The 17672-nt window shown below is 38.3% G+C and overlaps 1 protein-coding gene across 1 annotated transcript; it reads right to left on the minus strand.

Annotated features, from left to right (window-relative positions):
• Positions 1-2482: 2482 nt before the first annotated feature.
• Positions 2483-16832, minus strand: ubtd1b (ubiquitin domain containing 1b). Its single transcript, XM_042507459.1, has 4 exons — positions 16159-16832; positions 4785-5012; positions 4534-4691; positions 2483-4018 (listed from the first exon to the last, which is right to left on the minus strand). The coding sequence occupies exons 1-4, from the start codon at positions 16238-16240 to the stop codon at positions 3749-3751; spliced, it is 738 nt and encodes a 245-aa protein (XP_042363393.1). The 5' UTR covers positions 16241-16832; the 3' UTR covers positions 2483-3748.
• Between the last annotated feature and the right edge of the window lie 840 nt (positions 16833-17672).

A 17672-nucleotide genomic window follows, 5' to 3' on the forward strand; every position in this document is an offset into this window, starting at 1 on the left:
GGAGAAGACTTAAACTGTGCAATTTGAGCTGCAGTGTGAATGTAGCCACCGTGTGTAAATGTGTTCAGACAGTCAGGCCTTGAGCTGCCAGTGCTGACTCAAGGCAGATTTGTCTGTGGTTGACATGTTTGTGTCCTCTGGCAGCCACTGTGGTCAGTGACAAAGATGGAGGTGCAATTCTCAACAATTATCTTTTCTGGACAACAATGAGCTGTACTTGTATTTACAGGCTAAAGAGCAGGTATTGCTCAGCATCAGAGAAAACAGCTTTTGCAAAGAGTGTTTCTTGATTTATGAGAAGTCAATCTTTATCTTTATTTAATTTCTATTTTTTTGTACTATAAAATCTTACTTACTTAAAATAATTGTGAAAACTGACTGCCTTGAGAAAAGAAAGTAAATACAGCTATTAATCTTAATTTATGTTTAGTTCATTTAGAATTAAATTTACCTAAAATTTCACAGTATATACTTAAATTCGGGAAGTTGCCGCAACTTAAAAAATGACACATGACATTATGTTCTTTGTTAATGATAGCACCTTAACTTGATCATAACAAAGAGGATTTCATCAATGATGAATTTAGGAGATCTGCATGTTCTGTTTTCTTAACATGTTTAAGAAATACAAATATGATTGATTAATTTGCAACCAGTGGAATACAGATATATAGCAGAGTAGGCTAAATTTACTTAAGTTGCTAAAACTTAGAAAGATTGATTTAATTAAACTTGTCATTTTTCAATTGCAAAAACTTCACCATTTCAAGTTATTTAAAACTAAATTTGAAGTAAACTCAACAATTAGAGATAAAGTAAACAAAGTAAGTAACTAGTAGTTATATCTATATATATTTTTCAAGGCAATCAATTTCCTAGATTTTTTAAAGTAAAATCAGCTTGTTCAATTTTACAGTGTAGGAAATGTCCCATCTCAGTGAAGAACTCACGGCTATTTAAAAACAATAAAAGTTGTTGATTTAAATGTTTCTGCTCAAGCAAGCAAACATTTGAGAGTCACAACATTTTTGGAATAGTGTCGCTCCCTTTGCCCGCCAGACAAAACAAAAAGTCTAGTGTCTATAAAGTTGTACAGTGCTATCAGGATGCTGCCAATAGAGAGGCAACAGAAGTGAAATGTTACATTTGTTCTGATATATAATGAAATAAAAAAAAAAGACTGACACTCCAAGTAAAGTAGACTCCAACATGGTGTCTACTTTAAAGGTTGTTGTGTTTAAATCTCTGGACTTTCCCTTTAAGCAATAATTTTGCCAAAACACTAAAATCAATAACTTCCTGCATGAGTTGATAGTACTGCCGGTTCCACTGAGAATCACCTGAAAGTTCTTTGCGTCACTCGGCTCATTGTTTTGATTCACCACTCCATATAGACTCCCAATCGTTCTCATCAATCTACGGCTGAAACCAACCAAAGAAAATCTTGGTCGATTGAAATCGATTGGTCGATGGGGAGAAAAAATCTGCACATTATTCTAGATAGAGCACAGATCGATAAGTCACTCTGCCTGGAAGCATTGTAGGTGGCGCCTTGGCGTTTTTGTTTTTTTTTTTCCTGTCACAGAGCTCTACATTAACACTTACTGACCAACCATCCAACCAGAAGTGTACAGTCCTACACCAATCTCACATATAAAACCATAGACTGTATAAAATAATGGACATAACAGGTGGATAAATAAGACTACAGAATGTTTTCCTGTAGTTCGTTTTAGCCTCGCATTAGCTTTTTACCTCTCGCAAATTACATTAAGGCTTGAAAAATCCAAAGTGTTGTTCATTTGTGGAGATTATCTTGCTGAAGAAAACTTGTATCATAAATGTGTGTTTACCAAAGAGCTTTTTTCTGCAATGATCAAAAATCCAATGGAAAAATCCAATAGGCTTTTTGACAAGGTGAACTAAGGCAACGCAAGTGTCTCCGGGTTGGCCTACAGAAAAACGTCATCCCTGGGCCACTCTATATAGAATAGTGAAGTAATGAGTCCTAAAACGTGGAAGTCCGTTAGTCTTTTAGCAGTCCTGGTTCCCTCGTCTTAAAGTCTATGGGTTTTTTTGGTAAAATGCCTTAAAGGCATTTTAAGGTCTGTGGTTAACACAGGCTAAAGGTATTGAGATGTTTTGTTCTGCAACATAAAACACGTCAATTTTTGCACTTTTAAGGTTTTACTCGTCCTAAAAAAGGCGGTAGCTAACAAATGGCTAAATGGGACTACAGTGTTTGTCGGGGACGTTGGCGTCATCACAGCGGACACAGAAACGCCTTTACAGCTTTACAGGGTCACACTTAAACTTGTAGATTTATCTGTTTATACTATTTTTCGATCGTGTTTACTCGTGTTACTCAACATGGGACCATAATTTACTAACATGAACACAATTCTGTATTGAAGAAGACTAAACTCATTAGAATAATGTTAACTGAGGTCATAAATGAGGTGAGAAAATCATTTTCTCAAACTTTTTGACAATTTGACTTTTTAATACCAGTGGAGTTGCCCCCTGCTGGCCATTAGCAAGAATGCAGGTTTAAAGCACTTCTGCATACGTCCAGTTCTTTTATACAGTCTATGCATGAAATACATAAGCAAACATTTCTGGCAAACAAATTCAAACAAGCCGGTTGCTGGTAAAGAAAGTCAAACATCAAGCAAACAAATGTGACAGATACTTGAAGTTTTTGGACCACATCAAGCATAAAAAGGCAAATGAATACTGGATTTACATTCATCAGGTGCTGAGAAAAAGGGACAACAAGCCCTAAGCAACTGAACTGACTACATCAGGGCTGTGCTGCTGCCCCCTAGTGGTCTGGGGGTCATTAAGTGGTCAATAATGCAGATTTTAGGACCAACATTTTTTGCATGGGAATTTCTCTTTCGCTAATATGATATGATTGACTGCAAAGCTATGACCAGGGAAACAGTCTTGTGCCTGTGAGCTACTGAAATGTATCATACCGGCCACATATTTATTCCTTTTGCCCAAACACACACACACACACACACACACACACACACACACACACTCACACATTAAATGTCATGAAATCATTAAAAAAAAGGCAGCAAGTATAGCTTGGATTGATCTTCCTGAATCTAAAAAAATACAGAAGGCTTTTCCTAGTGGTAAAACTAGCTGGACATTAACCCCTTTTTTTTGTTTCATCTTGTAGAAGGCACACAAACTACCACAAGTATAGTAATTATCTTCAAATGTGCAAAAAAGCTTACATTATTTCCTCAATAAAAGAAAGAAAAAGTTCTGTATCTCCTTCTCTGCCTTCGCCTCCTGTCTCTGTGAAGGAGAAAAAGGAGAGTCCACGGGCGTTCAGAGTAGAAATGTGCTTTAGATCCAACACCTCTGCATTTCCTCCATTGGCACTTAGTTAGCATTGGTGCAGATATAAGGGCAGAGGTGGAGTCTGCGTGTGCAACGGGATGTGCACGTTTTGTATGTGGTTGAAAGGGCTGCACATCAGCATGACGAGTTCTGCTTTACAAGAGAAGACAAGGATGTCCAGAGTTAGTGTGAAGGAACAGACCCCCCAAAAAATACAATGACGTGGTACATGAAAGAAAGCAGCACTTTTGAGTTCCTCCCTCATGTTTTTGCTCCACAATTGTACCTCCACAGTACGATTTCAATACCAGCATAAGTTATCCAGCAATGTGAGGCACCTCTGGTCCTTAACTGTCTCCCCTCCATCTGTCCTCTGTGTCCTTTGTTATTCAGACAATGGCGGGGACGCAGTGTTGGTGGGTGACAGCTTAGAGCCTCGGAGGGCCTGCGGGTTGACGATGACCTGGATGACAAAGTCCTTCTGGATCTTAGTGTCCTGCAGCCGTGTCTTGTCCGTAAGCAGCTTCCCAGAGAAGAACCAGCGCTGGTGGGCGGCGTCGATGTCCTCCTGAGCCTGCAGCTGCTTCTTCAGAAGCCCTATGGTGTCCGCCATGCTGGCACTGAGGCGTAGGTCTGTGCCCGTGGAAAGTCGTACCTACGGTGAACAGAAAATGTGAAAAAAGTTAAAATTGTCTTTTAACAAGACAAACAAGACTTCTTGTAACACCAGCTAGCAGTGTTCCAAGAGGATACAGAGACATCAATTACTGCAAGAAGAGTTTTTTTCCAATGGACTCTTTTTGTGTCCCACCACGTTTTGCTCTGTACTCCAAAAACAGTTGAGCAGGCTTGTTACCTGGTCAAACCTTTGAACGTTACGCTTTCCTGTTATGACTCTTGAAACTCTATTGCCTGACACCCAACAACTATGTCTAGCTAAATACGCACTGCAGCACTCGGCTAAATGAAATGGGCATCGGCATGTTTCTTTTTTGTCAAGCTTGTCCTACCGAGCACCAGTAACCAAGGGTGGTGGGACTTTGGATCAGTCAGCTGGTGGGTTACATTTAATAAAGATGTTAATGTCCATTTTAACAAATATTATACATTTGTTAGAAACGATTAAACAAAGATGAGAAACTCAGCTCCCAATTTTAGCTGTCACAGTACCTTGAGCTGGAATTCCTTCTTGGGCGCGACAGGAGGTTCGGGGCTGTCGCCGGGGTCGTCGTCATTGCGCTCTGAGATGAGGTTGACAGGTGGAGCCAGGCAGTAGACGGGAAGCTGGTAGCGGTTCCCGAGTTCGTCATAACACTCTGCAAGAGTACCTGAAGACAGACGTCGAAGAAAACGGGACAAGTTGTTTAAGTGACTGAATGAGTAAGAATTGGGTAGTTTGGTGATGTGATTCCTGTCCTCACCATGTGGCAGTGTGATACTGGCTCCATCCACTATCGCCTGGGCCAGCTCGTGGTCGTTACACTCCAAGGCTACGGCCGCAGCTTTTAGGGCATCCCAGATCTCCTTACGGCCCTCGAAGGCCGGCGCAGTGTCCCAGAACTCGTCCCGTTTGCTCCGGAGCTGGCCCTCTGTCATCGGATAATCGCTCTTCCACTTGGGACGCTCTTTCTTCAGAGGCTCATTACGTCCTGCAATGGGAAGGAAAAGCAAAGGAGGATCATTATAGATAATGAAAATATGTGTGATTTCTGTTGGTTTAAAATAGTCCGTGTTTACGGGAGACTCTTGGAGAAAAACTGCTTCTTAACGCTCATGTTTAGCCATTTTTTAAAAAAGAATAGGATTTGTTTTTTTGTCACAGTGGCACCTGGTGTAGGTCTTATTCCAGTCTGCATATGACAATCTTTAAACAAAGTTTCCTAATATTTTTGTATTTCTTTCTAGATTAAGTTATCCTGTTTTTTGTTTGTTGATTTTTGTGATCCATTACACTTCAGTATGTAAGTGATAAGAGGCTGAAAATGGGTATACCTTTGGTAAAATTTAAGACAACTCCTCTACCATTTCCTTTCGAACTTGTGGCCATGCAGACTGAACGAGAGAATTGCAGCTGTGAATGCTAGATGTTGAAAAGCTGGCTTAACACTGCAATGATCACTTGAAAGTGTAAAAAAGTGAAGTAGTAGGAATAGTTACAAAAGTAGAAATGGGTTTTATCAGAAAGAACGTCATTGAATAGTTGAATGATACCAATAAAGTACAAATGTGGAATATTTCAAAGCTTTTTAAAAGCTGGCGGCGAACTCAAGTACTGGCTTTAATGAGTAAGAAGCAGTAGGAAAAGCTAGAAAAGGGGGAAATGGGTTTAATTAGTATGAATGTTACTGAAAAGTTGAATGAAACTAATCGTATACCAAAATGACGTGAAATATTTTAATGTCCATTTAAAGCTATCACCAAACTGAATTACTGTGTTTAATAGTTAAATAATATTAAAAAAAAGATTTTTTTAAAAAAAATTGAATATTTCAAGATTTGTTGAGAAGTTTACGCTACACTAAGTTGCTGGCTTAAATGCGTAAGAATGAGGTGACGTAATAGGAGTAGTGCAAAAAATGGAAATCAGTCTAACTGCAAAAATACAATTAAAAAGTTGAATAATACCTATCATTTTTTTTAAATATATGGAACTGAACTGCTTACTTTAAAGGTTGAAAAATACCCATAATGTAATAGAATATGTGGAACTACACTGCTGGCTTCAAAAGTTGAATTATGCCAACGATGTATGAAAGATGTGGAACATTTTGAGGTTTGAGTTGAGTTTCAAGCTGAAAGTATAAAAGAGTTAAACTTTTAAAATGAATTCTGACTGGAGTGGAATCTATGGAAATATGTTTAATGCATTTTCAGTACCACAGATTTAAACTTCCATAATCACGCGTCAATTTGCACCACATAACAAAAAGAACTGACAGACTGATTCATGAATAACAACATGTTTCCATATAACTCATATCCTGTGCTTTCATCCCTCCACATATCTGGTGGCGGAGAGAAACGCTAGCCGTCACCAGAGACAGAGAACATCTCACCCCACCCCTCCACACTATGTCATCGAATCTAAAATTAGGAGGTCATTCAGAGTTTGCAATATGCATGAAGAATGTGTAGCCTATATCTGTCTGGTAACCTTACCTGTGTTTCCCACCATCAATATTAACACAAAGTGCACGAGGCCAGCAGAGCACTTACAGTATATTAGTGGAAGCCTGAGCACAAAGACAGCAAGGGAACTAACATTTCTGATCAGCAGTTTAACATCTGAACATTCACTCGCAATTCTGCAAGCTGTGGCTAACTGACAAATGCAACAGAATTTACTAAAACTGCAATTTTCTGGTGTGAAATTTCTAAATATGGGAAGTACTTTTAATCGTGGGTGTTTTTTAATAGTTGCCAACTGCCAGTCACTTTTATTTATCCTGTCAAAAACCAGTGGTGGAATGTAGCTAAGTACATTTACTCAAGTACTGTGCTTAAGTGTGAATTTGTGGTACTTGTACTTTACTTGAGTCCATTCTTTCCCGCTTTATGCTTCTAGTGCACTACATTTCAGTTGAAAATACTGCACTTTTTAGTTCACTAAATTTGCCCAACAGCTTTACTAGTTACTCTACAAATTGATTTTTGCATTAAAAGTCTAAATTTATCATGACATTGTGTTATAAAGTACAGTTGGAATAATAATTAATAAATTAGGCAATTGACAGAAAATTACATAGCTATTTACTATTTTTGATCAACATTACAGTCATTTTCTAATTTAGTTTGAGTATCTTTTAGGTTTTTTTTTCTTTAAAAAAAGATTTTTTGTGGATTGGATACTTTCAATACTTCAAGTACATGGTTATACTTATTTTTACTTGAGTAATATTTTCAATGCAGGACTTTAACTTTTAAAAGATTATTTTCATAGTGTGGTACTTGTAATTTTACTTAAGTAAATGATCTGAATACTTCATCCACCACTGTCAAATACACCTTTAGTACTCATCAAATTCAGGTCCTAAGCCTCAGCTTACATCTCCAAATGCCTGAGAGGCAGAGATGCCAGTCACTGATGAGTGGACGGATGGAAAATGAAGAGGAGTATGAAGGAGACCGCACACATCCAAGAGGTTGCGTTTCTTTCAAACAAATTATTTATAGTGCAGGCGGCTTAGGAGGAGTAATTTGGAGGACGCGGGGTGGTGTAGGATTAGCACTCAGAGAGGAGCGAATCCCAAGTGAAGCAAAGGGGCTTCCTCACCACCACTCAGCCACAGTGTCAGTGGACACGTGGCGTCAAATGGGGTTTAAAGTGCAATATCTATGCTGATATGCTCCGTATATTGCAACATAAGACACACAAGTAGATGTTCAAACATATGGAAGAGGTGATGACGTTTAGGTTTTTCCAGTATCCAGGGCCAAAACACACAGCAAACTTCACTACAGGTTTTCAAACTTATTTTCTCAACTAGTGGATTAATCATCTGCTCTTTTTGACTATTTTAACAATTATTTTGTTTCTTGTTTGTTTTTAATTCAGAAGTGCTTTTACTTTTATTATTCATTATTTTATCTTTTTTTGTTTTTTACCCGTGTCCATCTTTTATTGGTCTATTTATCTTATTTTATTGTTTTTAGTCCTTTATTTATGTTAATTCATGTGTATTATCATCTTTTAATGGTCTACTTTTAGTATTGTTATTTTGGTATTGTTATTTTATTCAATTTTAATTTTGTTTTATTGGTTCTGATTGAGATCTTTGTATCTTTTATTGGTTTATACTTCTTTTTAATTATTAACTTGTGAGGATTTTTTTGTTTGTTTTAATGGTTTTGATTCACTTTTATAGTTGGTTGCTGGCTTTGCTTACAACATGTGCTATGGTATTAAGTTTTGCTTGCTTGCTGTGCTAAACATCAGAAAAATAGAAATAAAAATGGCCAAGGTCACATCACCAAATACCCAATTGCTTTTTCTATCCAACAATCCAAAATAGAACAATTTTCAGATAACTGTGATATAAAGGCAAGAAAATCAGCAAAGGCTCACATTTGAGAAGTTGGAGCTCGATATGTGGATATTGAGCTTTCTTTCATAAAAATTGACTTAATTCATTTATCACCATAATAGATTTGCTTTCTTTCAAAAAAAACAGGGCTCAAGTTGTAGCCAGGAACAAACTCAGTGACCCCATGGCAAAATGATACTTCCTGTTTACGAAGTGGGTGGTGTGTGTGTGTGTGTGTGAGCGTGGGGAGGGCAATTTTGTCTAAAGTGAACCCACATTATTGTGTGACTTTGAAAAGCCCCAAAATATAAAAATATGTAACTTCTTCTCAAATGGGACGGCTCTGAGGTTTGAGGCATGGATCTATAGATGTTTTCCTGTAGGCCAACGCAGACGTTATGGCAGAAAATAAACTCTGTAGCAATCAGAAATTCATGATACTATCAAGTTTTGTTTAGCGAGATAATATTAACAAATGAACACAACTTTTATGATTTTTTTTTAAGTGTAAATGCAATTGCCAGACTTTAGCATTGCCACCTACACTGTAAAGATGTGTTTCGCATGATGTTCTGTGGCCTCGTTAGCAATCCCCTTACATAAGACACACATAAAAGTTTCAAAATTCACAGTCGGGTATTTATTTATGTATTTTATGAATGTGGAAGTCTCTTTAGCTTGTGATAACCACAGACTTTATTTCAGGTACCAACTGACTTCAAAATAAGGGAACTTGAAGGGCAAAAATGCTAACTCATTTCTACATTTTAGGCCTCATTCCTGCAGATCACTATTTTTCACAATTATAATAACAATATAAATAAATCATCTTTATTCTTGTTGTAGACCGGTTTTATGAGTTTCTACTCAACTATTGATATCATTACTAAAAAGCAAGTACTGTTGTGTTGTTGTTTTTTTCAAATATTTTTTAACAAGTGTTAAAATGTTACCTTTAGAGGTGCCGGTGGATACATTTTGTTACCCATATATATATATATATATATATATATATATGGATATATATATATATATATATATATATATGGACAAAAGTGGTATCGATCTGCTGACTCTTAGTGAAAAATAAACTACGTGCACTTGAGTAAATGTCAAACTCTTCTTTTACAAAACGGTGCACTTGTCCGTTTTGCTGTGCATCCATTAATAAGCTTTTATGCAGTTTGATGAGCCATGATTTAGCACATTTTCCTTTCTCTCTTTACTTACACGTGTCATTATGCTACGCCAATAAATGCCTTGCTACATCACCTTACTTAGGAAACCATTAAAGTTGTCTGAAGAATGTCGTAGTGTTGTGAGCTACCCAGTGATTTCAGCTGGAGTGTTTTGGCGACTCCCATTTCTGAAGAAGACTCAGGCTGGTTATCTCTCAGTGACACATTGAGTCAACATGACATTTTACAAAGGATATTTTCTGGAGAGTCAACTTTAAAGTTTGATTAAAATCACCAGAAGAAGGGGGCGAGCTATGAAACGGAGACAAAACATTCAGAGGAGCTTTATCTTTCTTGCTGTAGGATGTCTGGGAATATTTTAGACTTAAAATAGAAGTTTCTTATTTTAAGAGGTTGACAGATTATCAGTCTGACCAATTATTGGGGCTAATATTTTGTAGATTATCTGAATCTGCATATTTTAATGATTGGCAATAAAATCCATTGATTAAAAAGTGTAAAAAAAAAAATGTCAGCATGGGGGGAACTTTTATTTCGTAAAACCTCGGGGTGCTATTTTTATTTAAAAATATGTACTTAAATTTATTGAAAAAAAAGTTGCATGGAACTTACTTTATATGATGTTGAATGTTTCCCTTTTTATTAAATGTTTGCTAAAGGCATTAAAACAAAGTGTTGTGTTTGAGCTTGTTATATGCCAAATTCTAAATATTGAAAATAAGATTTTCATTTTTATTGTACATGCATATCGGTTCCAAATTTTGGTTATTAGTTTCATTAACTGCTTATAATCTGTATCGTATCATATTGGTTCTGCCATTGTACTTTTACTGTACCTTCTAGAAATCAGGATACAGAGCTAAACTCTCAAAATACTAAATGAAACCACCGGCTAAAAAAAATCCTATTTTAAGAAATAACTGCATGAGCAAGTTTTAGAAATAAAATGTAAAAAGTCATTTTTATGGCTGTAAATGTGGTTTGGTGGACTGTGTGTGAAAAGCAGGTAGGAACAAAAAGGAAGTGTGGCCCTGTTTTATCAAATCTAACTGTAGCACACCAAAACAGAGACATGAAGCAACGCATAACAGACGCATGAAGCAATATCAGGATGTTTTCATCCAGCTGGGCTCATAAAAACAGGTGACACGTGATGAGGCTGAAACATGTTGCACTTCATGAAATACATCATAAACAAATGATCGTACAGACGGCTGTATGTCGGGACACAAACATAACAACACACCCAGACGTGGCTGTTAAAAGGATCACCTGCTTCTGAGGAAAACACATCGTGCTGCTGTGGCCCTGCAGAGACATTTAACAGCCTCTCACATTCCCCCGAAATGAGGCAAAGAATAGATGTGGGGTGTTTTCTGCAGAGAGCCGTGAAGTGGAGCAGATCACCAGTGGACAGAGAGGAAGTGCACCCTTTTAACCAGACTAAGACGGGATCTATGTCTGACTTCCTCCGGACACACATGCACACACAAAAACTCCCACATGCAGTAATCCTTGTAGCTGGTTATCTTATCATCAAACAAGGGGCGCATTTGGCTTTCGGCAGCTACAGATAAAGTCAGCCTCTCTACCTTAACAAAGTCCCGTGTAGCATCTGTAATAATACTTTTGAAAACATTCTCCGCAGACCAGGAATGCATGAAATTTCTGCACAAAATGTTTCACAAACACCCTCTGCAATAACAAATTCAAGGGACTTTTTGGGCCCAATAGAGTGGTGCAGGAAAGAGTCCTAAAACCCACAAATGAGTTAGAAATTCATCACTCCTGGATGCCTCGTCTTGAAGTCCTTGTGATTTTTGATGGGTTTTTGGTAAGGTGCCTGAAATACGGTCTGTCATCAACACAAGTTGACGAGACTTTAATTTTGTTGTTCTACGACCTAAAATACGTAAGAAAATACCCCACTATGAATTTTGAAGCCTTTACATGTCTTAAAAAAAGGCAGTTCCTAACAAGTGGCCAAATGAGAGTACAGAACATCATCACATTAAACATAGCAGCTTTGTTGTGGTGGCGACATGAAGTCACATGACCAGAATTTAATTAGTTTACCCTAACGTTAGCTTTCACTTCTGGCGATTGCAATTGCAATTAAAAATCCAAAAAGTGGCGGTCATTTGAGAGGATATTCTTGTTGTACAAAAAGTATCATAAACGTTTGTTTGCCATAGAGTTCATTTTCTGCAATAATCCAAAATCCAATGGAAAAATCCCACACGCTTTGACGAGGGAACCAGGGCAATGTTAACTTCCGTGTTGGACAGCACATCATTCCTGCAGCACTCTTATTCCATCTAATTTAAGGACTCAATGTGGTATAATTTGAGATATGGATCAAGGTTGATTACTGTTACCACACTGAGAATTTCTGTGGAAACTAACATGCCTTAAAAAAGCTTGACAAAAATTAAAAAGAGTCTATTGTGAAAAAAGACTGGACGAACTTCAGTTTCTGGTGAAGTTGCACGAAGTAAATAAATTCAAGCACTTTCAGTGAGTTTCAATTTATGTTTATTTTCAATAACTTCCAGGACCTTGAAATTTCTTAACCCATAGTGCAAAGTATAAATAAATAAATTAAAGATGCCACATTAGCCTTCAGTTGTACTTGACTTTGTCTTCTCACTTGGCTGTCTGTTTTTATATGGGTGTGTCGAGCAGCGTAGATTCAGTCGTGTCAGAGGAGCCAGTCAATGATGCAGCGGGACATGATGCGACTTGTTTGATCGAAGCCTGCGCGAGTGAGGAGTGTCGTGTGTGTGTGTATGTGGGGGGAGTGTTGATACCAATCAGGGTGGGAAATTACCAGAAGCCAAAGCCAGAGGAATCTTGACTGTAAACTCCAAAAAGTCTATCCATCTGACACTTTAGCAACAAAACAAAAAGAGACAAATTATTTTGAAAGTCATATTCTGCTCTAAAAATCCACATCAGATGTTCATTTTGGAATACAGCCATGTGGCCAAGAGTCAAAAAAAAAGGCTTTGAGAAAAATGCACAAGGCTGGACTTGTTGTTAAAAAAAAGGCTTTCTGATGTAAACTGGAGACAATTCTTGTTGGAAAAAGATTGAAAAACTTTCCATCAGTAAAGTTTGAGGAGACAAAGGGGACAGAGCCTGCATCCAAATGAATAACAGACACTTATATTCTCAAACAGTCACTATGACGGGAACTTCACTGCTGGGAAATGGCCTTAAAGGTCATTTTTCATCCTAAGTGAGTTAATAACTACATAAATCTGCATATCTATACACCCTCTAATAATCACACCATATATCATAGAAACTCAATATCACTGACATTGTTTTCTGGGGTCGAAACTGTGCAGAAATTCAAAACGTCTGCCAATTCAGCGGTGCGGCGCCTGCGTCATTCAGTTTAGTCTGGTTGTAAATATAACATTTACTCTCGCTAAGTGCTGAGGCAGCAATCCAAATTCCATCTGTCACTATCAAAGACAAGTGTAGGGGAACAAAACGTGGCAGGTCGCCAGTGTTTATCTGCAGAGGAATGTTATCTTCCGGGAAGGTGAGCAAGTAATGGACATGAACTCTCTGATGTGAACGCTCGACATATATCAGCAACTTCAAGAATCGATGCAGCCTCTGAGTAACAGCAGCATCCACATTACCAGTGCAGAGGGGTTCACAGGGCGACCATACTACCACTTTTAAGGCAGCAGCTGGCTCAACAAGCTCACCTGAGTGGGATTAAAATGTGAAGCTGGAAATTGCTGGGTGAGAAAATTGCCGGCCTTGTCATAGGTGCAATGTCAGGCGAGTGTAGGTGTAGTGTGGGTGAATTTGGCTGTTATCAGCACTGAGAGTGGGTCTGTGATAGCAGAGTTTGCACATTCTATGTGTAAATAAGAAAAGGACCTTTCTTCATTGTCTATATCTCTTCTCTGTACTCAGTGTGTTACATATAGTAGATGTCAGTCTGCACGCCTCCAGTTTGGAGAAGCAGGCTGGAGTTCTTTAGTGGACAGTTGTCAAAAACAAAACATATTTTAGTCACCTAAAAAAGTCCATACTAAAAAAAAGGCAAAAAAACCCAATATTTGTTTGAGTGTGTGTTATATTGAGTGTATTTTCAGTGATTTACCTTTCTGTCAGACAGCCCGTTCACAAGTCTTCAGCTCCCCGTCTATGCTCTCGTCAAAGCCACGAGACTCCATTAAAAAAACAGCAATTTTAGCTTGCAGAACACAGGAGCTGCTGTGGTACTGCTGCTTTCATCAGTTAATTTTTCTGAGATATTGTGTGATTTTGGTGAATTCAAATTAGGCCTTTTAAGTCACACAATAACACAAACAAAAGAAATCTTTGAAGCAGCCGTAGACCAGAAGCTCCTGCTTTCAGTTACGTTACATTTTTTCCTCAATGGGGTCTGGCTTTGACAACAATGATATAACAGCTCATTTTTCTGTCAGAAAGCACTGTCTGATATTAAGGTGAAACAGTGAAAATACTCTCAATATAGCGCACCGTTAAACTGATACTGAATCTTTTAGGCAGGGCTTTCTATGGATGTCTCAAAATTGTTTTATTGCTGACCCTGTCCACAGAAGTGCATTGCTTAGCTTCTGCATTGGACTGCTTGGACAGTGTGTCAACTGACACCTTCTGTTTCTAATAAACTGACTATAGATAAGTACCTCATACAACCCCGCTTCAAAAAAATCTGAACTTTCTCTTTAACATGTGAGCAGAATCCAGACATACAGGTGAACTGTAATGCATACAGCGAAGACTGTGTCTCTAGTAATCAGATAACTGCTTGTCCAAAATCTCAAAATGCAAACTGGAAGCCGTCAGTGTCCTCCCATTTTACTGCTGTGGAGTTTATTTCAGCAGGCACATCAGCACTTGTGACTGAACAATAAAGACGCTATCTAATCAACCCACATGAGTATAAACACTGGTCCCAGCATGCCGATGTGCAGTTTTATGTAGAGGAGATATGTAACGCAGTGTGAATACAAATGAATCCCTGACCATGGAAAAGGACCACCCAGACTGATGTGCCAAGCAGTTGTTTGTTCTGTTAAGCAGCAGTTGGTTTCCACATAGAAAAACAAAGGTGAGCAAGGAGGTGAAACCCAACCACAAGTGGTCACTTGAGATGCTTCTGAGTCTGATGCAGGAGTGAAATACACCTGGACACAGTGGGTCTCAACCACACTAAGGGCTGTTTTTTTTGCACTTTAGAGACCAAGTGTGTAGGATTTAAAGGGATATGTTGGAAGAAGTGGTACATTGAGTATTTTTTCTTTTGTGTATAATCACCTAAAAAAAACTGCATTATTTTCGTTACCTAAAAATTAGCAATTTATATATACATAAGGAGCAGGTCCTCATCTACAGAGATCACTATGTTTCTATGGTAATCCATAAAGGATGAACCAAGCCCTTTTTCTGAAGCAGTTCACTAGGGACACTATGAAGTCCCTTCTTCATGCCGCCATTCATAGACAGAGCCAAACAAAAGCACCATCATGCCACACCAGTGTGATATTTTAGACAGCATGCTGGCATTGAGGAAGCAAAAGAGGCATTACGGGCATGACTTGTAACACATCAGCCTCTAGTGGGACATATAAAACATGCAACAGTAGCGCTTTATAAACAATAACAATGCCATAATATGTAAAAAACAAATGTTTACCGTCCCTGCTTCATGGCGACTGATCTCATTCTCTGCTACGAGGGTAAGGAGCTCCTGAATCTCATTGTTTTCCAAATTTGCTGACATTTACAGCCACTGTTCTTCTTTGAGTTAGTGGCTACTGCTAATTTTTAAATCTCCTGCGATGGGTTGCACACATAACACATTATCAAAATTTGACAGTTTTGTGACAGTTTGTCAGTTAGCAGCTCCTCTGTAGCAACCAGTGTCAGAACAACTTTTTTTTCTTATTACATGAAACTGCTTCATTCAGTGTTTTTACCAGTTTAAATAACCAGATGTTTGTTTTGAAGAGACAGAGACCTCTGCGGATAATTCTGCTCACAATAAAATAAATCAAAAAATCCTGAACATCCGGATCTTACATTATCAGAGATAAAAGGTGAACACACATTAGCAGGTTTGATTTATAATGTGAAACTCCTTTTTTCAGTATTTGTAGGTAATTAAGCTCCAGCTAAGAACCTCATGAACAGTAAATACTGAAGATATTCTAAGTGGGAGAAGTTTCATCTGGTTGCAATCTGAAATCCTCACCACTAGAAGCCACTAAATCCCCCTAAATCTTACAAACTGGACCTTTAATGTGTTGAATATATATGTAATATGCATGTAATTGACCAGAATTGGACAGTTTTCCAATGTCACCATTTGCAACAGGGGTTACCACACTGAACTGGCAAAAAGATGTAAAAAGCTGCATGATTTCGCAATGCCATCACTAAAAGTACATAAGCGGAGGGTAGAAGTAGTTGTGCTGCAAGAATAACAGTTTTAGAAATGTTATGACTTAGTAAACCACACACACACACACACACACACACACACACACACACACACACACACACAGAAGTCTCACCTCCTCGTCCACCATTCCTGGACGAGCCTCGGCTCTGTGTGTCCTCCCAGCCTTCCCAGTATCTCCCCACACATCCTCCCATGGTTAGAGGGATTGTTTCCACGCGTCGTACTAGCTGAACAGGGGGCCCATCACGGCCGAAGAACTAGGTCCGAAGAGGATGACAAGTCCCAGATCCAATGCTGCAAACCTAGAGATCATCCGTAGCTGCAACGACGGAGCAGATCTAAACCTGGAAGATGCTGGTTTAATGTGCGTTTTCTGTCTTTTATGTGTCTGTTTTGTTTGTGTGTGACACCACAAGATTCAGAGATCGCGACCCGCACGTCCGTTTCAAGAGTCTGCCAAACCAGCAAACATCTACCAAACCGTTCTTATAACCAGAAACATATCTAACTTGCCCGTTAAGTTAGTTGTAAACGTTGAACAGCGCGCACCTTCCTCGCTAACAAGCTAACAGGGCCAACCAGCTAACCAGTAAACACAAACTTCCGCGAGCTCGTGAGCATTTCCCCGCGCGTTGAGTTTCTTCCAAAAAAAAGCAGCGGATAGTCCCCGCAGACCTCGATTTACCACTTCAGTTCTTTGACGTTGTCTCTTCAGATTGATTTTCGTTAAATCCCCTGATCGATACTTCCTCCCCTCTCTGCTGGTAAAAGGTGACTGGCGGCGGAGCTTGCGCCACACAACTTTTTTGCGCTTGCGCGTCAGCACGCAGGCAGGTGTTGGGTTCTCTGACGTCAGGATGAAAGCAGTTATGAATGGACGAGTCTGCAAATAAGGAGATATCACTTTACCTGCAGATATATCATACTAGTGGTAATTCATTCAAATTATTTTAACGGTAAAAAGCCTAAGTAAGGGGTTAGTCGGTGTATCTATCACGATAATTCCACGCTAAGTTGTACTAAGTGTGTGAATTCTGACAGCACGTGAAGCTAACACCAAAATAATGTTTAGTTAGGGACTGTTCTCTATTTATCAGAGAAGGGGTGACTAGGGTGTGCCTTTGTTTTGTTTTTTGTTTAAATTAGTTATTAGTTTTCAAACCATTTGATGTTTTAAAGGTAGAAGTTAAAATCCTGGAATTGAATTAAGCCTTTTTTTTTTACCATTTCTGTGCATGCTGGTTAGTTTGTGCAAAAGGTTTATTTTTATTTTTATTCTAAATGAGACATAGAATAAAGTGATTTTGATAAAATATGACGATATTAAGCCCAGATTTAGTTATGTACCTCCCACATAAAGTGATCAAGAGCTGCAGGAAATTTAAAAATCCATATACAGTTTCTGGTTATGATAAATAGTTGTAATTTTAAAAAAAATGCGTTCCAAACCCATTGGCTCATTGGGTTATGAAGACATGTTTTCTTAAAAAATAGGAAGTAAAATATGGAAATCCACTTTTTAAAGTTGAATTCCCCTCCCCTAAGCAAAACAAACAAACAAAAAAAAAGCAAACACAAAAACAACCCTTCCTCCCTATCCCTTAAAAAATATTCTAAGTGGCTTTA

This window comes from Plectropomus leopardus, chromosome 19, assembly GCF_008729295.1.
Source record: "Plectropomus leopardus isolate mb chromosome 19, YSFRI_Pleo_2.0, whole genome shotgun sequence".
NCBI classification, from domain to species: domain Eukaryota; kingdom Metazoa; phylum Chordata; class Actinopteri; order Perciformes; family Serranidae; genus Plectropomus; species Plectropomus leopardus.

Bases quoted from the DNA above. Each gene is read 5' to 3' on its own strand.
- ubtd1b (XM_042507459.1), bottom strand. From the start codon at position 16,240: ATGGGAGGATGTGTGGGGAGATACTGGGAAGGCTGGGAGGACACACAG. The intron at 4,692-4,784 runs GTGAGGACAGGA...GTCTGTCTTCAG, and splicing joins CAGTATCACACTGCCACATG to GTACTCTTGCAGAGTGTTAT. The intron at 4,019-4,533 runs GTACTGTGACAG...TGTTCACCGTAG, and splicing joins AGAAGGAATTCCAGCTCAAG to GTACGACTTTCCACGGGCAC.